The following is a 24500-nucleotide window of genomic DNA, read 5'->3' as shown; positions in this document are numbered from 1 at the left end:
CAATGCTGTAGTCTCTTCTAGAGGCAGCAGTGGGGTTTTTAAGTTTGCTGTGCACTTTGGAGGGATGTCCTGTGGTTTAACTGCTGGCCAGATCGGGCCCATGACATGCTCTAATGGGGTTGTCACCTTTCCTTTTGAGAAGTTAGGAAAGAATGCCAAAGCCAGTAGCCCCTCTTGCTGCCAAACTGAGGTTTAAACCCCCATGAGGGTAAGGATCATTGTGAGCTAATAGGTCATGACAACTGCTTCAGTGCCTTTAGCATTTTAGGACTTCTCTTAGTCAGGAATTGATTTGTGTCAGAATTTTTGTCATGAGTTCCAGTTTTGTCTCTTGAAGTGATCTGTCCAGCTGTGACAGTATTTTCCGAAGGAATGTTAGTGCTCACTTTGAATAGTTTTAACATTGGCTAATTTTTAAGTGAATGGGATCCCAACATCAAAGTATCTATTCATATTAAATGTCTATCTAAAATGTGTGTAACTCTAGTTCTGTAGTAACTTCACGCTCATTAACACAGCAGCATTATAAGGGAACTAGCAGAATTCTGTTCCACCATGTCAGCAATTTTATTTTTTGAAACAAGGAAATGGCTGGCTGAAAAAGCACTAATATTTTTTTTTAGAGGATCCATATGGAGGTAAAAAGTATTGATGCCATTTGGTATAAATTGTAATCAGTTCCAGACTCTGCTGCACTAGAAACTTGAATCATGGAATTGTATGTGGTGGTTTCTGTATTTTGAGGGCTCTCACCAAAACCGCAGCTCTTGTAACAAGTAAATGGCTACATCCACAGTGTCCAATCGCACGTCTTAATGATGTTAAAAAAATGTTTGTTTAACTATGAATCAAAATTGTATTCCTAAGCCCTGCAGCTTTCCAGGTGAAATGACAGAACCAGCCTTGCTGCACTGGGGCAAAGTAGGTGGGCTCCAGAGGCTGAGGTCAGATGGGCTGAATTTCATTTAATTCCCTCAATTGTGGTTCCTTTGTTAAAGCATTTCTGAAGGCGTGGAGCCAGGCAATTGGAATACCAAGCACTGGGATCTAAGTGGAGTTTAGGCGGTTTGGTCTGCTTTTGGCTCCCTGTATGTGTTTTAAGGCATATTAGAGGTAAGAAGAGGCAAAAGGGAAAAGCAGAAGCATGCACAAAGGACATGGTTTGCTTATATAGTATCTGTAATGGAAGAGTGCGGCTATGATGAGGACATGGATATTGAAGTAGAAGAATGTTTTCAAGCTTCATTCAGGGCTTGGGTCAACTACAACTCTCTTGCATCAGGCAGGGGAGATGGAAGATGGCTGGACATACCAAAACCTCTTTTGTGAATTGCTGGTTACAGAAATTGATAGGCCAAGAGGCCACTTAGGCTTAGGTTTTCTGGTTGGTTTGTTTACTGTGAAGCCAGAGCCTACTGGTAGCTTTTAACCCCATGACCAATTTCAACCATGTGTGTAAGGCAAATGAGACAAAAAGACCAGTACAATCTGAGGTCTGTGAAGTTTGATGAACAGCTAGAAACAAATAACCCAACTAACTTTCCTTGCTGAGAGCATGGGCAACATTTGGTTTAGCAGCAGTCATGTCAATGCATCTACATCTGTCACCCTGTCCTGTCACCCACAGCTGCAGACGAGTGCTGCCTGTGCTTGTTGAGCATGGCAAAGATACAAGGACCCAGAGCTGGAGTTAGTCTGCTGAGGAGAGAGTTATGAGAAACAGTTATAGGAATTCAAGCTTCATTTTAGTTTTGTTCCTCATGGAACAGCTTGGCTTTGGGTTGGGTTTTTTTGTCTGAAATAACACAAAGGAAGGGGGTCGTATATTGTCTGAGAATGGCAGATTCCCAGGCTATACGAAACTTGTTGTTTTAAAAAGATGTAATAATCTTATGGCTCAGAATTACATGCCCAGTAGTGTTTGGCCCCAGGTGAAGACTTCTAAGGGTACCGAAGTTTGAGTGTTATTTCCTCAGCAGTCATACTGGTGTACTCCCAGGAAAAGTGGAGACTCATACTGCCATTTTAACTCCTTAGCTAGGGAAGGATTAAAGGAGTACTGGGATGTAAAAAAATATGAGGCTGAGGTGCCGATTGCAATGGCAGCTTTGGGTCCTAGGCCGTTTTCAGAGGTGACTGAAGTAGGAAGAGGCTGTCTGGAGGTGGGAGTAGGGGGACCCCTGTCTTGTCTATGAATTTTCATGATAGATGAAAGTAGACCCAGTGAAAGGTTGTAACTGTGACTTTGGTCTTTATTAGATCATAGGATTAACCTTAAGTGGGACAACTAAGAGCTCTGTAGTTACAGAATTCCCTAGCAAGACCAGACTTTCCTTCCTTCTTAACCACAGCAGGAAAGCAAGATTTATTATCTTTTTTTAAATTATAGACCAGCTCTAGTGTTTGTAGTGCACCTCTTTTAGCTGATAAGAGCAACTGGCCTTCCACCCCTCTCCTGCTTAATTCTAGAAAAGTCAAGGAAGGTGGGCAATTTACAAAGGGTCTCTTTCTTAAAGATCCCTTGCAGTTTTATTCAGAATTTTTTCTTGTATTTTAACATACAATCAGATCTTAAACCTGCAATATCTTCACTACTTTATAGTGTCAAATTCCAACAGATAGAGAGGAGGGGCCCTGGGAAGGATAGAAGCTTCTGCACATTAACAGGCACATGGGCTTTGATAAGATCTACTGAGTGCACAGTACTGAACAGAATACAACTTATGATATTTTGGTTTGACCTAAATATTGGAAAAGAAATTTTATTCAAATTCAAGGCAAGTATTTTTTTTTTTTTTCCTGGTGAAACAAGAAATAAAAAATCTCATTTTTGGACAGTTGGACCCAATTTGACTCACTTTTTAAAGTCTCATGTTATCCTTTTCCTTTTAATGCAGGGCAGGTCTAAAAGACACAGCAAAAATGTTTCACTTGGAAAATATCAAAAGGACCTGTTTTGGGATTTCCAAAGCAAATTCTTTCACTCTGGAGAAGGACAAAGGGAAACATCTGTCAGTCTCCTAATCTCTTTCTCTCCTTCCACTGAAAAATAGAGCTGATGGTACAGTTCATCAAGAAAGGAAATTCTCCCCTTCTCTTCAGTAGTTTCTGAAAACCAGGCCATGATTCTGAAGAGCCTTATTTGCAGATTTAGTGGGAAACATGCCTAAAACAGGAAAGAAGAAGAATTCCATGGGAATCAGCTTCCAAGTCAAACAGTTTCTGTAGGTCTGTGTTTGAAATCTTCTGTCTGGAAGCCCAACTTCAGGCATTAACTGAGTCAGATTCTGGTCTTATTAAAACAGCATGAGAAGGAAAAACCAGGCAGACAGCTCCCCATATTGTAATGTAAATTAATTCTAGTACTGTAAACACCTGAGGGGTTGATTCTTGTAACATAAACACAATCAAAAAAATGCCTACAATTAGTAAATAGCTTTTTTTCTAAAAAAAGGTGATTTTATTGAGTTTTAATATACAGCTTTAATATGTTAGGGTAATCATACAAGATCTCTCTTGTGTTCAATTTACACATTACAATACAGATGTGAGCTAAAATCTTTTGTTTTAATGTACAAAAGGAATCCAATGTTGTCCACTAGCAGCTTTGAACTTGGCAAGAAAGGTTCTAAAGACTTTAAGTGCAGTAACAACCATACAGAATACAAAATGAATATAAGGACTTTTCGCCAAGGTATATAAACATTTGAAACCAAATAGTGCCTGCTCCACAGGGCAGACAGCTAGCAAATGAAAAAGAAGTCACTGACCAATGTTCCAGAGAAGGAGGAGCATTACCCTGTGTAACAGTTCTTATAAAATGGCCTAAGAATATCTGTATCATAGAATTTGTACTGATCATAAAAAAGGTCTGAAAAGAAACAGTAGGCGAGGAACTGAACAATCAAAAAATGACATAGTAATATATCTCCATCACTATTTAAATGCCAAATTAATCAAGCAATAGTAAAACAAAACAACAAAACAAACCAAAAAACCAAAGCTCTTCTGTTTAAAATAACAGCACTGTTTTTGCTTATTTTCAAAGATTTTTTTTTTTTCTTATGAACACACTATATACTTGATTGTTCCTTTCATACAGAGCAATGTGTCCATTTGGTCTGTCACTTCAGTGAAGCTGACATACGATCAGCCCATCATGTCTCACCTTTGACACATTTTAATGCTTTTCTCCCCTTACATTTGCTACACCGGTGCTTTCTCTTCTCAATTTAAATACTTTTCTTCCTTTTCTTTATACAGTGCAGAGTATGGGCTTAGGATATGGATATTTTCCTCTACTCCAGTTCACTGTCCAGTTCTGAGTTCAGTGGTGTGCAGTAGTTTGGCTTGTCTGAAGGTACGTACCCTGGGAGACACAAGCACTTGTACGAACCTTCTGTGTTAATGCATTTGGCATTCTTGCAGAGAGACATCCTGTTGTTCAGCTCATTGCACTCATTCACATCTGCAAAAAGGGGACATCAAAAGACAAGTACTTAAGTCTGGTGTGTAGGTAAAACTCATTTATTTCCAGCATTGTCAGGAGTAGAACAAGCTGTATGAATACACTCAGAACTTTTTCTTAATTTCAGATCAGGTGGAAGTAGGCTGGGTCACAGGCTGTACAGATGAGTTGGGAAGAGGTGGAAGTTCTCATAGGAAATGAATAGTGTATTAAATGGCCTTAAACTGTTAAATTACCAAATTCAAAGTTAGCCTGAGCTGCAGACCAAAAATTTAATAACCTTATGTTATAAAATATTAAATATTAAAACCTCAGGTTTTCAGCTGATGACTGAAAAGTGGCTTATAAGAAAGGAGCTCCAAGTTCTTAGTATAGCATCTATATTTTTTAAAAATTAAATACTTTAGGAACTGTTGGTGTTGTCAACTGAGTAACAGTGAACAGCAAACTACCTGCACTCAATATTGTGCAGCATTGGCTTGAAATACACAGGAGCTACATCTTTTGTCACTAAGGAGGCCAGCTCGCCATGAAGTCCTAAAGATTAGAAGGCATGCAGGCAGCTTAACATGATACAGCTGGGAGACCTCAGCTGTGGGTTACGAAGCATAATGCTAAGAAAATTAGCACAGAGCTTAAATTGAAATACCCACACACAGTCTCTAATACGCTTGTACACTGAGGGGTGTTGTTTGCTTCATCTTCTCACTGACGCGTGCCATTCCCATGCTTTGTTGTTTTAATTGAAGACATAGTCATTAGATGTCCTGGTTAGTAGTTGTGCAGATATACTAGTTTGAGAGTGAGAGGAATAGCTGAGTCTGTTGATTGTTGAAATCAGGGAGAATCAGGGGCCAAACCCCACCAAGTGGTTATCTGCATATTTAGGCGATTCAACCACGCTAAATACTGCTCCTGAAATTACTCTTCTACTCTGGATCCAGTTCCATTCTCTTAGCTCACTAAAGCCTTTAAAAAACATTTGTCCTGTATATTAGTGTTAAATTATCAATATTAGTTTAAGTTTCATTACACAAATGTGTCTGCTCATTTCTAGGCTCTTAACTGAATGACCGAGGCTCTTAGCTGTAATGACCAAGATGAACTGAGGAACACAAACATAGTTATTTCTGTAATAATATTCACTGGCCTTTGCAGTAAATCCAACAAAGTTGGCATCTGTAATACAGTTCAGGTGATAATCTGTTAACCCCTTTGTTCCAGCCCCTTCTTAGGTCAAGTGACTGAGTAAACTGACAGACAAACAGAAGAAGATAAAGTAATATGCTGTCCTCACCAACACAAGTCATCTTGGCCATGTCCAGGTGATAACCGTCAAAGCAGTCACAGGTGTAGCCTTCCTGGACTCTTACACATCGGCCATTTTCACATCCATTCAGAATACCACATTCCTCTGCTTGTAACTCCTCAAAGCTGTTCAGAAAACCTGGGTGGAGAAAGCATTGCAAACAAGTAAGTTACAGAGCTGTTGAAGCAGTATACCCAAATATATAGTGGGAGTCTGAAATTCTCTCAGAAGTTTACTGGAATGCGACTTGACTTTGCAGAAAATAGGTCAGCTTTAGCAGATCTGCACCATCTGGAGTTTTAAATGCACTAGAAAAGTACTGTGATATGTTTCAAGATGAAAACTGAATAACTTTGTGAACTCTAAATTTTTGAGTTAAAAGTCTGTGGGTTTGTTTTTGGTTTTTTTTTTTTTTTTTTGGTAAACTGCATAATTTGAGAGTGCATTTTTTTAATAGGATAAATGAGTGTTTACTAAATAGCACTTTTTCTTTGAATTGTTATGTGTATCAACCTTTATGGAAACAAAGGTAAGAAGTGGTAGTGAAGTTTGGGGTAGAAGTTCCTTAAAACAACATACTAGAAAAATAAGGTGTGGGTAGGGGGGAGAGCTGCTTTCTTATTTCTCTAGAAGAAAACATTTAAAAAAAAAAAAAAAGTCAATCTCAACTGCCTTAAGGAAAGTAAGAAGAAATCAGTGACTGCTTTCCTGTTGTGGTTTTGGTTAACAACCCTTTGGCTTGTACTTCCGTGACTGGTGCCAGTATAAATACCTATAATCTACCAATTGCTCCTTGCCATAATTCTAGGTGGTGAGTAGTCAAAGCTAAAGAGTTGTCTTTGTATTGAGTGGTTTGTACAATGCCTTTTGTGCTTCCTGTCACAGGGCTTTTTTGACAGTTATGCTTTTATGCATAAGGAAGGATATATATGTAAAAAGTTATTCGACTTTTTACATGCTTAGAGATTCTCTCTAGGACTGAATTGCTCCTGTTAGTCCTGCACAATATTTTTGCACTAGCTTTCTATTCATGAAGCAGTGATATTACAGGACTGCAGATGGCAGCCCATCACATCAAAAAGATTTTTGAGGGAAAAGTTGAGAATGTCAGGGAGTCGTAGGTTTACCAGCATAATGAATATATAGCATAGAAATGGAGGTGAAATTGGAGCTGGAGTGGAATAGAGTAGTATACACCTCCCCATCTGCCCCATAACATATAATTAATACACTAATTCCACAAACAAACCATTGGTTTATCTAAAACCCATTTACTGATTTAGATTGTTGTAACAGCTGTGATATGAAGATTTGCAAATCTACCTAGGAATATGAATTTCTCTCTTTCCTTGTGCTTGTTCTCCTGTCTTTCTATATTTACTCCATCCTGTCTTGGTTCTTGAGGCACCCTTTTTCTCTTGCCCTGCTTTGCCTTTCCTACTCTGCCCTTTCTGTACCATCCTCCGTTTAACTTCTGTAGTGCCATTTCCACTCCCCCTCTCTTTGACTACGTACATTGGTTCTATCCTGGATTTTCTCTAGCAGAGTGGAATTTTTAGTAAGGATCATGGTGGTCAGTCTTAACACTGAATAAATTCTGGAGACGCTGAGCACAGTGTAACAGATACTTGCTGACATATGCCACATCTCAAAAACATATAGAACACATAGGACATATACAAGTGTACATTAAATAGGAAATATTACAATCTTTTCAACAAACCTAGTAAATCACATCTCAGTGCAGTATACTGAGGATACTGAACTAGCTGTTGTGATGTACGGTAACAATGTAGTAAGAAACTTGACCAAGTTTCATTATATTCTCAAGTCCCCTAATAGAGCTTGTCAGAGGGCTTATGAGAGTCTTTTAAAGTGAAGACCTTTGCTACTTTAGAAAACAACCAGTGCCAAGAAAGGGAAATACGCTCCCCTGCAAGATAGCTATTTTTTTTAAATAAACCAAAGGCATTATATATCTACATATATATGCATGTACATACGTATGTACACACATATAGACATACTTTTTTTCTATTCCCCTTATAAATACAGCATGTTGTAATTTTAACTAGCCAAACCCAAAATATTTATCTCTCACAGCAAATTCAACTACACAAAATATTTTACTTCAACCCAGCTGGATGGGACCTGGGTTGTAATTCTAATATGTATATTGTTTCTGTGGAAGCTGATTGCGCACATTACATAAAGTACATGGCCCTGCCACAGGATGGGAGGTATTTTTGCATTCCTCATACAGACCACAGCAGGATTGTGACCTTGATGTTTTTGATGCCTTAAACATGTGGCAACTGTGTCTGTCAAGGAATACAGCTCTGATCAGGACAGAGTGTGTTCAGTGGTTTCTTATGTATTTGGTTGCCACTGTATCTGATTCAGTGATAGGATGGGAGCAAGAGACATGATCTCTTAAGCCTCTGTGCCTAAGACAGTGGACTCAGCTGTGAATTCAAAATTGTCCACAATTTTATTGTATTTATTCACCATGGCTTATAACTTGCAAAATGCTTCTTCCCCATTCAGTATTTTATCTATCACATTGGCTACTCGGCCATCTTTCTGGGCTTTTTGTTGTGTTTGGTAGTTTCCATCTGTGTGACATTTCAATTAAGCATTAACAATCAGTACTGTTTAAGTAAAATCATCTGGATATAAAGAAATAAGACATTTTACAATTCTGCATAGAGCTAGAAGGTTATTTAGATGCTAAAGAGAAATGACCTCATTAACCTGATTTGTGTAGTTCTGTATAAATGTATGAAGTGCAATGTGCACAAGAAATGTGCATCACCCTTCTAATAGTGTGCTGTAATCCTCCTGCCCCATTCTCACCTATTACTGTTATTTTAAAAATAAGTCCTGGTACAGGAGAAGCACTTTGGGAAAGAGGAACTTGTGGGCTGTATGTATAAAGCACAGGAAGTTACCAGTCCCTTCTGATACTTCCGCTTTTCTTGTCTAAAAGTGTGATGAAATATACTGGACCTGTACAGGATGGCTGATCTTGAGGAAGATGCTGAGATCTGTGAGCATTCCTCTCCCACAGGTCTTCACAGTGAGCTCGGCCAGACCCATAAAGAACCCTCATACTCCTCCTCAAGTACAACCTGAGATGCTGTACACAATCCCTCACATCCTGCTAGGCGGGCCATTCCATCTAGCCTGAAGGCTACATGCATGAATACTCTCTGATCATACTGTGCTCTGCATCTTCTCTGTTAAGCAAGAATGACTTGCTTGGTCGCCATTTCCCCCATATAAATTCTGCTGGAAAATCATGGAAAGCTGGCCTGAAGGGATTTTTCCCCCCCCCCTTTTAAACTAAATGCACTCCAAAAAAATCTGCCCTATGCTCCAAAGGAAAATTAATTTGTGAGAAGGAAAACTGGCGATCTTTTTGACCCTTAGCTGTAAATCTGTTGGTAAATACAAATTTAGTACACTTGGCGCAAACTATTTCACTATATTAAAAATTAATATTGTAGCCTGAGCCCAACTGGACTCTTATACAACACTGGCTCTTGAACCAGAACACCTGACTGAAAGCTAGTGTCATAGGAATAACTAAAACATAAATAGGCCACATTACTCAGAGGCAAACAGAAGAATGAAGTCAGCTACAGGGCACTAATCCAAGTTACAACCCTCATTTGAAGTATTTTACATAACAGAGAAACTTGCTTACGGTCTTCCACAAAGTATGGATTAGTTTCTGGAGTGTAGTGCTCCTCAAAGTCAACCAATGCATCTTGTCCATATGGCCGTCGAGATCCTGGAACAGGAATGTTGCACAGCTGGGCATAATCCTCTGAGGGAGGAAAGAAAATAGGATATAAAATTAATCACACTTGTAACACAGGCTGCATTACATTAGTCCCAGTGAGCTGTGGTTCACATTTGCTGGAAATAAACTTATCTTCCTAGAAACACCATAAATTGCAATTTCCACAACGCATTCTCTCTTCAAGAAGAATGTCATTTAAATGTTAATGAGCCAAATACAGACTGTTAAGTCATAATAGGGATAACACCAGGGATAGATTTGAGTCAATAACTGTACAAAAAGTTATGGTTCAGGTTCTTCTGGCCTGCAATTTGGGAAGCGAGAGCAAAGGGATGCTGTGTAGCCTGCTGTTCATGCTTACACTCATTCTGGTGAACAAAGGCCACCCCAAAGAAAGCAAAGTGGAGCAGGTGGGGCCATACTTCTGGCACTTTAAGCCAACCTGCAAAAATCACAGAATGAAAAATCTTCCTGAAATAGCTCACACTCATCTGCAAACTGTATCTTCAAACCACAGGCTTAAGTATGAGTGCTGTTCAAAGTCTCCTGGCTGCAGACCTTGAAGGGCAAGGGGAAATGCAAAAGAGAAAGAGTTATACTCTGATTTTCTGCCTTTCTCCGATAGCTAGACTACAGAAGTTGAAGCAGACCAAAGCAACTCTTCATTTTAGGTGCCAAAGTCCATGTTTGAAATGCTGATGCTGAGTTTGATTCTTTTATTTGATTTATTGTGTCACCTCTGTTTCCATTAGCATTTACTAAAATATATACAAAACAATTTATTTGAAAATAGAAATGTTGTTAAAATACAACAATCCAGGTGCTCCTTTGCTGTTGCTACAGACTATTTAGCATCTGTTTCTGTGAAGATTGCCTGCTGTTCTGAGAATCAGGCAGAATAAGGACGGGAAAGAAAACCACCAAAAGAGAGAGAGGAAAAAAAGCCCTAAGCAGATACAAAATCCAAGAATTGCAGATGGTTACAGAGCCAGAAACCTCATGCTGTGTAGAACTGTCCCAGACAGCAAATAGTTGGATAAATCCAGACTGTCTCTAGACAGTGCAAAGCACAGCCCCACTTGCTGCCGAGCGTTGTAATTTTGTTTTCACAGGTAGGATCTCCTCCACCTGGAATGATTTTATTTTGTACTGAAAACAAAGTGTTCAAAAAGTCTGTTTAATTTCTGTGGTCAACAACTTGGCTCTTTGAGAGCATAAGACTGTACAGTACAGGCAAAGCTGCTCTGTGCACATCCAGAACTGTCATGGGTGCCAGTCCGACTGCAGAATGTACTCCCTAGAGAACTTGCAAATCATTGCAAATCTCACCTGCTTCAAGTGCAAGGTGATTTCCATAATCCTCCAGAATACATATAAAGTAATCACTACATTCAAAACCCCTCTCCTCTCCCAGATGAAAAAATACACTGCTCAAGAAAGACATTTGTTTCATTTTGTACATGAAACAAAGCCAGCATGAGAAAATAAAGAGAATATAGCAAATGTTAGCTACATCCCTTAATGCACAGCTTCCCACTGCGACAGTACAATAACGAACATAGCTTTAAGAGCTGACATAAGAACTGAAACACCCTATTCTTCCTTCCCCACATCTAACTCCAGATAACATCCATGTATGGGGAGAGCAGGTTATCATCTCTGACTGACTCCTTCCTTGATATGTACACAGAGAAAAGCTGTGCAGAAGTGTAAAAGCACTTTCTTACAGATGCACACCAATGTTCTTGGCAGAGGAAATCTATGCTTTACCACAAGATACTAACTCATCTGGCCTGTGAGGAAGAAACCACCACACAAAACCAGCCAGTGAACGGCAAGGGGACAAGTCAAGCAGGTCTGACAGAACACTGCTTCTTCCACATCAATGATCTAATGGGAAGGATTGGCCAGAACCTGGACATTGGTTTGTCAGATTACATGGTGCAAATTTAGCACTTAGTGGTACTGGTAGTAGAAACAATGTTTTTCTTCTGTAGGCAGCAGTCAGAACATTTGAAAAGCCATAGAGCTCTGGTGTACACGAGAGTTGGGTTGTTTGAAGATTGTGCAAGACTATTTTGTACTGCACGTTTGCCAACACAAAGTTGTTTATTATCTAAAGAAGAATAAAGAAATGTTGACAATAGAAACTTGTTTCCTGCCACACTGGTCCTTTGCCAGTCAAGTTCTGTATGTCTGCATTTTTAGGTCTCATTATAAGTAAATTAGTGGTTACAAAATGATGAAGAGCTGTGTTAGGGAATATTGTAAACTTGGTATTTGTTACAAGAGATTGTAACTATATCAACGTCTTGTATGAGGCTGTACATACAACTGTAATAATCTATTAACCCACTGAAATCTATTATGCTTAATTAACCATTTGTTAATACACAAATATTTTAATAATTTATACATTAATTGTATACAGAGCTTTTATACAAAACCTGACAGAACATTTAAATAGTCTTAAGTCACTCTAAAGTCCTCCTTATATATAATTTATATCATTGTTTTGCTACATATACTATGATGATTTGGAATTAACTGTAATAGCCTCTTAATACTGCACATTCTCTTTAGTTATCCAAGTAGAAGAGACTTTATCTCTTTTGTAATGTGTTGATTCAATTACTAGGTGCTCAGGCGATAAACCTAAGGAGAGCAACAGTAACTCACCTAAGAAACCAATAGAAATTCAGGACCAATAACAGGGGGGGCACATTCTGAAAAGATCATGAGAACTGGCATTTTGAAATAAGGTAAACTATAGGCTTGGATGTCTGAGAAAAATGAACCCATCAAAGTCCCCCTTTGGAGGATAGAGCAAGTTATGGCAAGATGGATGCATATGTCCAATTTCTGTTGTTTTAAACTTTTCCCCTTACTATGCTATTCCTACAGTTTAAATTAAAAATAGTACATTTCAGGTCACTGTGCTGAATGCTGGTCACAGTTTTCCAGGGAAGGGAACTAAATGAACAGAGTGCCATAAGATTTGTGGGTAAAAGCATGATGGGTGCACAAAAAGTTGCAGCAAATACACAAATGAGAAAGCAGCATGATCTTGCCCTAGGGAGATGGCAGCAGGAGACTTAAATCAAGAAGGCAGTAAGGGGGCAGAGAGCGAGGGAAAATGTGTAACTACCCCTGAATGACAAAAACATTTTAGATCTCACAGAAATTAATGCTCACTTTCAAAAGAATCTTTCATGTAAAGTTAAAAAAAAAAAAAGTAAATTCTGTAACTCATAATCAATGATAAAACCTTTACCTATATGGATTTATTTTCTCTGCTTGCTCTCTCCTGGCTGTGATCAGGGACAATACAACTGCAGTTCAAGAGGCAAAAAAGACTTGTGTTTTTAATACAATTTAGTCTACATTGCTTCACGAGTTTCTACGTTTTTCCTCATAACTTGCAAATGAAGTATTGAGACAGCTTGTTGTATAACATAGGATAGCCATTATAAAAGGAAGCAGATGTAGGCTTTCAAAAATGTAAAGGACATTTTTAAAGTCATATGTTTGCATATAAAACAAGCATGCTGGGGGATTACAGCACATGCATACTAGCACAGATGTTAGCCATAATTGGTGATGAAAACTAGAATGACAGAGACAACACAACATAAGTTGGATGGACTGACTGGCTTATAGGTGCTTGTTAGCCTAAGTGCAGCTGTGCAAATGTGCATCTAATTTGCATATACAGTTGTTATAACTGCACAAGCCTGTGTGAGCCTTGTTTGTACCCAGAGGCCTAAAAATCCTAAATTCTCTAGTCAGAAAAATTATTCCTTATTTCATATATTTAAAGCAAACTATTATATAAAAAAGCTTTTCCTGACATAACCTTGAAACAGCTGCACCAAAGCCAATCCTAGCTCCTGCCCGTAAAGCAAGCTTTATTTCTGTTCCAGCTCCTCAGAATTGTCACCATCACACACAAAAAAGGAGCCAAAGCTATCAACACCAAGGCAGTTCCTTCAAATTATTTAAGAACTCAATAGTTTCACCATGGAAGAAATCACTGGAGAGAGGGACAAAGCCAAGAAAGCATTTATTACATGTAATATATGGCCCTTCCCAACCAGAGGTTCTGGACATCAGTCTGAATTGGTTACATTTTTGCTCTCTTGGGAGATTACATCATCTGTGAACCAAAGCTGAAGATATTTCTGCTTTACATTTAGATTGTGTGCTATTTGACAATTAAGGTAGTTTTACTGACATCTTCCAAGAACAGATGCTGAGGTTTGTCATGGACAGCATTCACATATGTTCTACAACTCTTAGTGCTAAAGAAAAAAGTAAGGGTACCAGTCTTAAAAGATTTTTTTCATGAGTTAAGAAGGATATTCATATTCTCACATGCAGATACTCTAAATGAAATCTGTGAGGAAATGTAATTACCAGCCTGATTCTTTCAAAACCTTTTGGTATTCACCTTTTGTTCCTCAACTAATACTGCTCAAATTTCCTAAAACAATCTTCTACTACTCAAGGTAGACAGTTAAAAGCCGTAGGAAGAGCCAGGTTGTTTCTGCCACAACTTTGCAAATGACTTTCTGACTCCTTGCTGACTCCCATTATACTGTGAGTATACATGGAATGCGAGGTTCCATGAGGAAAACCATTCCCAGGCTATTCTGCATGTCTCTTCTGAACTTCATAAAAAGCACTTTAAATCTTCATCAACAGAAATGAAAGCAGCCAAAAATCTGCACAACTGAGCATAAGAATTTGAATATTCAAGGCCCAATCACTGTAGTATTTTGAGCTCAAGAGATAATCCATTTGTCCAGAGTCTTTACCAGAAAGGAAAGAGGCACAATGCCATCCTAAATGCAAGGAAGTGGTCTCCAGAAAGGAATCCAGTGTCCCCCTGCTGATTTTTACCATGTCAAAAGAAGACAGATGGAAACTCATCCCTCACACACATTGGTTTTCCCTGTACTTCCAGATCTCCATGACTAACGTTAGTCAGAACTTGAAGGCTCTCATAATATGGAAGCTCAGACCAGAACTAATTCACGTTTACAAAGGATACAGAGTTCCTTGCAACAAAAACACAGTCAATCTGTTCTGCCAGAAGGGGTAGAATTCAACAACTACATGTGGGGGTGCCTATTTCTCTTCCTTGAGGGAAGGGGAAACTGGTAGGACCAGCAAAGATGTGGGTTTCTGTATAAAAAACACCCATGTGAAACTGGCCAAGAGAAACCCTACATTATACAACACTCCAGAAGATTCATGTTACCCACTACCCTCAGTGTTGTCCTAGTCTGGGCTTTGCAAATGCTAAGGTGGAGATAAAGAGAAACATCAAGTACAACATAAGTCTTCAGCAGTTCTTTATGTGTTGTCTACCCCACAGAACTTCTGTAACACCTACTGACTGGAGCTCTACCATCTTCCTTTCTGCAGATCTTCTAAACACAAAGTGGTTCCATAAAACCTCACAAAACACTAGAATTTAAAACTTGCAGTAAAAAAGGTGTGTATAAGGTTATACAAATAAGCAGGCTGATAAACTGAATGCTGGCATCCTTTATAGCTGCCTAAGAATGTGTTCTTGATGTTATCTTAGTAGTCAGACCACCACCAAGTTCTTAGTTGTAGTAATGTAACACACACTCTGCCCTCTCCCAATGAATAGTTTTATAACATCTGTTAAAACTTCAGAGTCCCAGCTTTTCCTTACCCCCTTTTTCTATATTAGAACTTCTTCAGGCAGACAGCTGCAAGAGGGAGAAAGCACCCTCCTTAACAGACTGGCACATCTTTGGTTCAGGGGCACATAATTCTACCTTCCTAGCATCCTCACGTGCTACTGAAGCCAAGGTGGGACTGCACTGAAATAACAAACTCCAAGAAGATCATTCTACAAATACAAAAATAGACAGTCTCCCTAAATTACACACTGACTCTGGCACACCACCTTACTCAACATTTTCTAGCTGTTACTTCTATCTCCTCCCTTCAAATTTCCTGTGCCCTGTAATAATATACCTTGCCTAAAATCCACTCCAGTCCCATAAAAGGGTTACAGGAGCTTCTGGAAGCTTAGTAGGTTTATAATTCAGGTGCTGGATGTCCAGGTTAACATGAGGTGTATACGGCCTTATTTTAGATTCCAGATTTTTTCAATCTTGGCCAGTTCTCTATTTTCTACCATGGATATTTTGACCCAGCTGCTAAACCCATCATTGCCTGTCCTGCTGCCAGGTACTAGAGGATGGCCTCTGGATAGAGACAATTTGGTCTTGGGGCACCAACACTAAATTGTCCAAGGAGGCAGAACTTCTGAAGGCAGGTCACCCAACAGGTTGGGTGTTTTTGTTTTGGGTTTTTTGTTTGTTTTGGTTTTAGATTTTTTTGTTTGTTTGTTTTTGTGTTGGGTTTTTTTTGGGGGGGAGGATGGGTGCAATGCAGAAAGAATGTTTTGCTTTTGTTATCTAAAAGAAGTGTACCCAATTTTCTAATTTTCCTCAACTGTTCAATTATTACAGACTGCAAATTACAAATCTCAAACACCACAGTGGTTTCATTAGGTTAATTACTGAATGTTCTTTGGGCAAGGACAGCCTAAGACCACAATGAGCCCAGAGAGAATACATTTCAGTAGTTAACATTTTGGTGTTGGATGCAATCTTTGAAAACCTTTATCTGTAATATGATGTTATGATAAGATCACGTTAGAAACAACATAGTTGAACACAATCTGTCTTTGCTTCCTTTGTTTAACGACAAGGCCTGCCCCACAAATTCTTCATACAAGTAAGATGTACTCAATCATATCACTACAGTTCATGTTTGCACTATTTTGACCAGTACTTTGATACTAGTATTTTGAGTTTGCTCCCTGATACTGTCATCAAAATACTTATGAGTCTTACTGTTGTTAAGATGATGTTCAGTTGCAATACTTCAACAGGTGCTACTTATTTTTGTCTCAGGCTCTGACTGTTTAGTGTCATCTTTAGTGGGGTTTGTTTGATCAAGCACTCATCAGTAGTTTTTAGAGATCTTATCAATTACCTAAATTGTTTTCATGCTGATGAAAGGCCAGATTTCTTTTTCATTTATATGGATCAGTTTTTACAGAAGTTCTCTATCTTCCCACTGATTTTATGTTGGATGCTACTTAAACAGAGATTTTAAATCTTGTAATGAAAAATGGAACTGCTCTGAAGACAAGCTGGGACACAAAAGTTAGAGGTTCTTTTAATAAAGCATGAATTTGTTTTAGAAGGAACTTGCAAATGTATCACTTATGGTGGCAGGCCTGTATTTCCTTCTTTCCAAGTGTAGCATTTAGATCCTCAAATACAAGGGGAGCATAAAAAAGGCAAAAGGAAACCACAGATCAACAAGTGACCTGTTCTGTGATCCAACCCATTTAATGGTGAAAGTCTTCCGGTGATAATGCTTTTCACATCCCTAGGTCTTCTTTAAGATGTGTTACAAATCTTCAGAATGCCCCTAACTTGGAAAATAAGCAAGCACTTTCAGTAGTTAATCTGGCCAACACAATACACAAGTATTTAAAAATGGAGAAATTCCTGGTTCCCCAGCCAGGACTTGAACCTGTGACCTCCTGGCCCAGAGGTGTGAAAGCACTCTCTCAAGCCAATGATATCACTTTAAGTACTACAAACTGAAGACATGTCAAATGAATCATTTATGCAGTTCAATCAGCTTTAAATTTTTCTTGGTAAATGTTTCTGAAACCAGAGAAAGTCTTCCAGGTTTCTGTGTGGGTGCGTGCATTTGTGTGTGAGGACAAATGAGCATGTACCACCTCCACTAAGAAATGTAAGCTTGTATGTTTGTTCTGACATCATAAAGATTCAATGTGCTTTTGGGTCTTTTTTAATATCTATGTTCCAATCTATAAGGATGATTTAAAATATTTGGGATCAAAGTATGCCTTGTAGTTTCAATTAAAGCAGATACTTTACAATGCATATTAACTTCAGATGAAAATTATCTTATATCTGGAGGGAGAAGGATTTTAGGATCCAACATAATGCTCTTCAGCTTTAAATGAGGGTCATCCAAGTGATGTTTAGCATGTTATCCATCAGGAACGTTCATGTAATTTTTAAAATGAATTTCTTAAGTTTCTTCAGAGAGCTAGTTGGGATCTGTACCCCACTGCTGTCACAGGATTGCTGCTCTGAAATCCTGTGGTCCTAATGATCAAAATCCATCTAATTTCAAGCCTACATATGTTCAGACTGAACTTGTTCCAGTTTTTTCCTCACATCAGCACTGTTGTTTAATTTAAAAGCTTGTGGGAATCCTTCATGACTCTGCTGTAGAAGAGTCCAACCATTTGCAGCTTTTGTTCTGCATATAGGCTTGGCTTCTCTTGTCAGACAGGTTCTCCATTCCCTGACCATCTTGGTAGTCCTTCTCTGTTCCTTTTCAGATTTATCCTGCTTTAAATGTAACTAGCTAGAAATCTTCAGAAGCAAGTCTCAAGCCTGCCTTAAGTCTCCACCAGGAACAGCTTTCCTTCATTCTCTCTATCTTTCCACCTGAGGAGGTCCAGGTCATAGCAACAATTCTTGCTATTAGCTATTGCCCCATATCTTTTTTTTTACTATTACATTTCATTCCACTGCAGTTGTTTTTCTAGCAGATGTAGTAATTCACTGCCTGGGAATGTCCTCCTGTAAGATTTGTTCTGACAAAGACATTTCAGAGATTTCCATATCTTATAAATCAAGCTGCTGTCATGCCTATTTTTCTTCTTCAGTCTCCTTCTGGGGTAAGCATCAGCCAGCAGTTACTCCAGCCAACATCATCAAAATCAGGCACTTTTTTCAGTTGCTGCACTTCCAAAGCAAACTCAAACAAGTAAAGATATATAAGAACAGGTTCAGGGACCTTGCAAGTAAATTATAAAAACATAAAACTCAGGTAGACACAAACAATCATGTTAGTGCTTCACTGAGCTTCTCTGTAGTTTTAACTTGCTGCAAGTAAAACATGTACTACTTTAGCCCTAATGTTACAGTTAGAGTAACACAGGGCCAAGTAAAAAACCAGGTATGATATGAATAAAATGCTTTACTAGTGTAGCACAATATTCCTACATGGAAAACCATACTACTGAAAGGGACATTTGTAGTAAGAAAGCTACATCCAAACTAGGCCTTGGAGGAGTTTATATGGGGCGGAGAAGTTAGTATGGCTCCACTATAACACTAGCAACAAAAATCCAATACGGTTATGTAACCTGTTGAGTATCAGGCGTGTGTGTGCACATGAACTGTGCCTATTTTCATAGATGGCTTTTGTCAGGCATGTTAAGGAACACTACTATCCTTAAAATACCCTCCTGTTTCCACCAAGGTTCTAAATTGCCAGTCACTGATAGTCCCACTTGAAGGAAACGGGTCCTGTAAGTGCCAAAAAATAAAAGCAGCTACATTTTCAAAATGTAGACTGTAATAAATTCCCCTTAATTAATGAGAAAAATTTCCATTAGTTCTTGAAGGGTTAGGTGGTTTTTTTCTCTCTTATGTTATTAGCCCAAGTATAAATGCAAGGGATTAAACTGAGTAAGTATTTAAGATTTCATTCCAAGAATTGACATGTACATTTCCTTACCTGACTCCTTCATAGGACACAGTGCGCACTGCATGCCCCAGGCTTCACCGTATAGGCAACAGCACTCAGTATATGTAGTCTGCTTTCCAACCAGAGGTCGACTACAAACAAAATCATCACTTAGATGCTGCCAGCAAAGATCCTGGTAGACCTCAGTTTCTTCAGTTTGTTCTGGTGGAGAAGACAGTATTAGATCATCATTGCAGGGCTGTTATTTAAAAAAAGATACTGACATAACACAGAATTTTCTAAACTTAGATTAGAAAAAGAACCTAGCTTTAGAGACATTGCTGAATACAAACTTAAACTTAGAAGTTATGACCTTATTTAAGTGCTTGAGATGGCTCATCCTTTGAGTGTTCAGCTTTGCAAAAATCTTAAAGGGTTCTGATTTGACACTATTAGGCCAATTTAAAAGCACATTGGGTTGGACACCCAAGAAATAAACTTCCTAAATCAGTAGTCAATGCTGACAACTTAACACTGATTCAGCTCTGCTCCCACGGAAGTTAAGAGAGTTTGACAAAAAAAAAATTTAGGACAGAGGTGAATATGTGGGGAACACACCATCAACGGAGTGAATCTTTAAAAGTTGTTATTTTGCTTTTCTTATATTGCTGTCAGTGGCATCTGAAAGAACTTTTACAACTAGGGCAGAGCTGAACAAAAATTTTACATGGGCTCAATGGGAGACTGAACAAATACTTGGAAGAGAGTTCCAGTAACGAAACAGACAAACTACATCAGGCTCAGGAAATCCCCTGAGCTGAAAATAGCTGGAGGCTGGGAGAGTGCTGGGGAGAAGTATTGTTTATCTGCGATTCTGGTCCCTAATCATCCACTTACAGCTATTGTTAGAGACAGAATACTGCTGTGAACTACTGTCACATTCTTATGAACATTAACAAAAACATGTATTTTTGTGAAAGCTGGACTATTTGAGAGGCATACGAGTTCTGACAAAGATCTCAGTAGGAGCAATTCCTAGTCCTAGCAATCTCTGATCACTGCTGATCAGAGGGAGAAGAACTGTAAACTGAATCTTCCACTTGGAATGCAAAAACCTCAGCACAATTGTTTTGTAAAGACATCTGCAAGTTTTCGATTTTGTTCCAACATAGAGTGAAAAATAAGTGTTGTCACAAACCAAGGTTCTGTTTTGTCTGTGCATTATCTGTACTGCATTTTCACATGATGCACTGATGCATGGGTAAGTACAGAATTGAAACCTAGCTCAAGAGTAAAATGGTGAGTTCTGAAAGTGCAAAGGTGATCAGCATTTAGATGCCTATTTCTACAAAGAACTTGCCACAGCAAGCCATCAAGAGCAGCAGTGGGCCTCTGCAACCAACTCCAAATTCTGCTGGCAGCAAAGGAACCATCCTGCCTCCTGCTTCTCTGCATTAGGGAGGACATTGCCAGTGTGATAAAGGCTTGAGTGCTTTGTGCTGGGTGAGAAGATCATTACTGTGTCAGCCCCAGTATTGCAGGACAGAAGACCCTTTGGGCCCTTGCATTCCCTTCACATCCTAGATGAACCCAAAGGACAACCCTGCTCTTGGTTTGTTTAACTGAAGATTGAACAGTAAAAATGCTGTGGTTCTTTCACAGTTTCAGGCAAGAGGATGACCACATTACTCCTCAAAAGTATCAGTCTTATAATTTGGAGTGACTAAAGCTGGCATTCAGTCTGTATTCCCATTTCCTTTCACAGATGCATCTTAGGAAAATTCATTGCAAGTTGCAGGGACCAGACGTCTGGATTTATGGCTACACAGTGCCAATAGTAATCAAACCCATTGTAACATTTCTTTTAAAGATATGTGTGGCATAGACAAAGCTGTGCAGACTGCATAATGCTCTCGATTTCTGAGACATTTCTAAGAATCTCATAATATCTAACATTTTTTTCTGAAATCAGTGTCTACTGAAATTAAAAGAACATGCAAAACTCTTATTTAAACAGTGACGCTGCAGCCCGCAGCTTGAAAACGTGAGTTTGATGTAGCCTTAATATTAATCGGTTGAAAGCACAGATAGAATTTCAGCTATTTCGTCCTATACCCTCTTACTCCTGTTTTTATTCCTTGCTTTGTTAGAAGCAGTCACTCACTCCGAACTGAATCTCCAGAGCCAGCCCACAGCCAAACCTCAGTCTTAGTAAGACAGCAAGAGGCTGTGCCACATTACCTACAAGGCTGGATGAGGCAGACACAAAGCTAGTGAATCAAGGGGTGAAGACTCCCCAGTCCAAACCTAATCTCATTAATACTTCCAGTAATCTCCTGTCTGCATTGGTAAAGTGGAGCCCTATGGATGCCTTCTGGATCAACAGATGATGGTCCAAGCACTGCTTTCGAAAATCCTCCAAAAGAGCAGGCTCATCCAAGCATGACCCAGTCTAAGCTTATTGGGATCTGTAGCCATGTCAGCACCACCTCACAGAGGTGTACTCACTGCAGTAATATGTATAATGGATCATACCACTTGAATCTGCTGGTCTGATGCATCGCTTTTCTGTTGAGTCCAGAACCATTGGGTGTGTACAGAAACAGTTGTAAGATCCTTCTGTGTTAATGCACTGGCCATCAATACAGCTGTTTGGGTCCTGACATTCATCCGTGTCTTTAAAATGGAAGGAAATGTATCAAGGAGAGCCAGCACAAAGTAGTCGCATTGTGTTAATCCATGTTTTTATTTTCCTATATTAGGAGCAGATTTCCCCGCATGCCTTCTGTTCATTACCACAAATACCAATTGCTGGCAGCAAAATCCTGCCTGTGCCCATGGAGAAGGATGGACAGATCAGCAGGATGCTGACCTCTAGTCCTCCAGCATTAGGGAGCATCTGGATGAGTAGGCTTGCTGGGGGGGTTGGAGTGCCAGGCATACCCTGCATCAAGCACAGCTGCAGCTGCTTCTCATGTTCCTATCCCTTTAGGACAGTACCAGCAGGCATTAGAGGTGGGAATATTCTCCGAGATCCTTCATGAGATTATCAGAAAGGATCACCTTACCTAGCCACAGTAGTTCTATTCCTTAGTTCGTCTTGGAGAGGAAAAGCAAAAATTTAGCTCAAATGTAAGAGCACGCCATTTTACTTGAGATAAATTACATTAAATCAGCAAAACCCCACCCTTTGTAAATAACAATCACAGAATCTGAAAGTGAAAGGCTCTCTTACACTGGTTGCAAAAATTACTTCCTTCCATTGTGCTATTCTGCACATTATACATAGTTTTCTGCTTACAAAGCAAAAGCCAGGGTCACGGTTATGAGTAATTTTCAGTTGAATACCAGAACCACAGGAATACAAGGTTGTGCAGACTAAAATGGACTTATCGATGACCTGAACTGTAATTTCACATTGCATATTAACTCCTTGTGGAAAATACCTGTCCTTGAAAAGAAAACAAACTCTGTTAATTTAATTTATTATAGTAAACTTACCAAGTGAAAGGTGAACTTCAACATACAGGATTTCACTGCTCACCGCATATACAATGAACAGAAGGCTAAATTGTACTTTGGCAGAGTGAAGAAGCAGCGTGCATACAAAGAGAGTCACCTGTGATCACTTTGTGCTGCCTTGCCTATGCACTCAGAGGAGCACAAGGGGCTGTTTTGGAGACGCAAACTCCTGGGAGCAATTTGCTGAAAAAGGAAGCAAATAAAGCAAAGCCTGCTCTACATGCCATTGCCATATCAGCCAGAATTGCTGCCCAGCCAAGCAGAAGGGAAGGGAAATGACCCAATGCCTCTTAAAAAGCTGCTAGAGGAGTTTGGAGGCTCAGTGTTCTTCCCCTTGCTGGGAATACTGCTGTTCTGATGGGAATCCTGCTGTACGGCTCTGCTTGTTTTGCCCATCTGCATACCATTATGGTGACAAGACCACTTTAAATAAACTTACCAAAGCACTGGAGCTTAACAGGGTCATAGTATGTGCCTTGTTTGCAGTAGCACTCGTAACCTGGCTGCGTATTCAAACAGAAGCCATTTTTACAGATTTCTTGTCCAAAGAGTTGGCATTCATCAGCATCTGGGGAGCAAACATTAAAGGCTGTGTTACCATAATTATTATGAGGCCATGCAGAGAAGCAGGATGGAATAAAGCCTCTACGCTTCTCTGTTTGAGCAAACTTTGCTTTAAACACAAGGCCCCAAGAGCACAGATATTCACTGGATAAAAACAACCGGTGTGGAAGGCTACGGTGTGCTTGTAGCTAGAATAGGAAAGGAAAAACTGGTGGACCATGACTTTCCCTTTCCCTTGGTCAGAATAAGTCCTGTGGCACACAAAGACTGGAAGAATCTGCAGCTCCCCTTTCTTTCCTTTGGTATCACTCCAAACAAATCAGGTGTAGAATATGGCCTGTATTTTCCAGTATAATTTGCTTTAGCCAAGGGGTTCCCACCATGGATCTAATTTAATCACACAATCTAATTACAAAACTAACTAAGCAATTATGCCTAAGGATGGACTTTGTGAGTGCTCTCCTCTTCCCATACAGTTTGGTGACTGCTGTGCTGGGTAGGGAATCTTCATATCTGCACTGCTTGTGACTTCATTTTTCAAAGCTATATGCACAAATTCTGTGGATACTTCCCACCACATAGGACCAACTGTGTTTGTTGCTAAATATTAGGCTGCAACTACTATAGACCCCGTTACAGCTATCAAAGCGAAGCTATCAGACTTTCAAATGGGGCTAAATGTTTTCAGGAGGTTTCATGGAAAATATATGCCAGCTCATATATAGATTTTCACAGTTGTACACATTGTTCCCCAGTCTTGTATTTATGTATTTGTTGCTGTTGGAATTCCATTCGCTTCCTTTTTCCAAACCTACTTTTCATTTGCTAGACCTACCTAGAATAGTCTGCTACAGCGAGGCTGGTATTACAAATAGCAATAAAAAGCACAATAGTGATTCTCCATTTCAATAGGTGATTCTCCTTTCAATACCAGTTATCTTAATCCACTGTCTCCTACAGATTTACTCCCCATCTACTCTCGAGCAACACAGATTTTAGCCCAAAGCTGTAATTTCCAGCTGTACAGCAGTTTTAAAGGTGAATTATTCAAATGTTTACTTTTTCCGGAAGAACTGAAAGTGTTATAGAACTATTTATTTTTATAGCCACTCTTCCAGCCACTATGTCGCTTCAAACATTAAATATTTTAAGTTTGACTGTTCAGCAACAAGAACGATTAAAAGATTAGTAAGAAATGTCATGTACACAATCTGCTTTTTCCTGTGGAACATGGATTTATGTCTGTGGAAGAA

At 39.2% G+C, this 24500-nt stretch overlaps 1 protein-coding gene across 7 annotated transcripts in view; it reads right to left on the bottom strand.

Moving 5' to 3' along the window:
* Positions 1-3433: 3433 nt before the first annotated feature.
* LTBP1 (latent transforming growth factor beta binding protein 1) overlaps positions 3434-24500 on the bottom strand; it is a 193926-nt gene continuing 172859 nt past the window's right edge. For 6 of the 7 annotated variants that reach the window (XM_030499515.1, XM_030499516.1, XM_030499518.1 and 3 more), the window contains 6 exons: positions 23123-23251; positions 21697-21837; positions 19213-19383; positions 9487-9609; positions 5766-5915; positions 3434-4468 (listed from right to left, as the gene is read on the bottom strand). In XM_030499515.1, coding sequence (XP_030355375.1) covers positions 4299-4468; positions 5766-5915; positions 9487-9609; positions 19213-19383; positions 21697-21837; positions 23123-23251 — 884 coding nt within the window. In that variant the 3' untranslated portion in view covers positions 3434-4298. The remainder of the gene's footprint in view (positions 4469-5765; positions 5916-9486; positions 9610-19212; positions 19384-21696; positions 21838-23122; positions 23252-24500) is intronic. The other variant, XM_030499517.1, reaches the window with a different exon arrangement.

Source organism: Strigops habroptila, chromosome 10 (assembly GCF_004027225.2).
Source record: "Strigops habroptila isolate Jane chromosome 10, bStrHab1.2.pri, whole genome shotgun sequence".
In the NCBI taxonomy this organism is placed as follows: domain Eukaryota; kingdom Metazoa; phylum Chordata; class Aves; order Psittaciformes; family Psittacidae; genus Strigops; species Strigops habroptila.
Note: the sequence above shows the minus strand (reverse complement) of the source record. Positions and strands in the feature narration are given on the sequence as shown.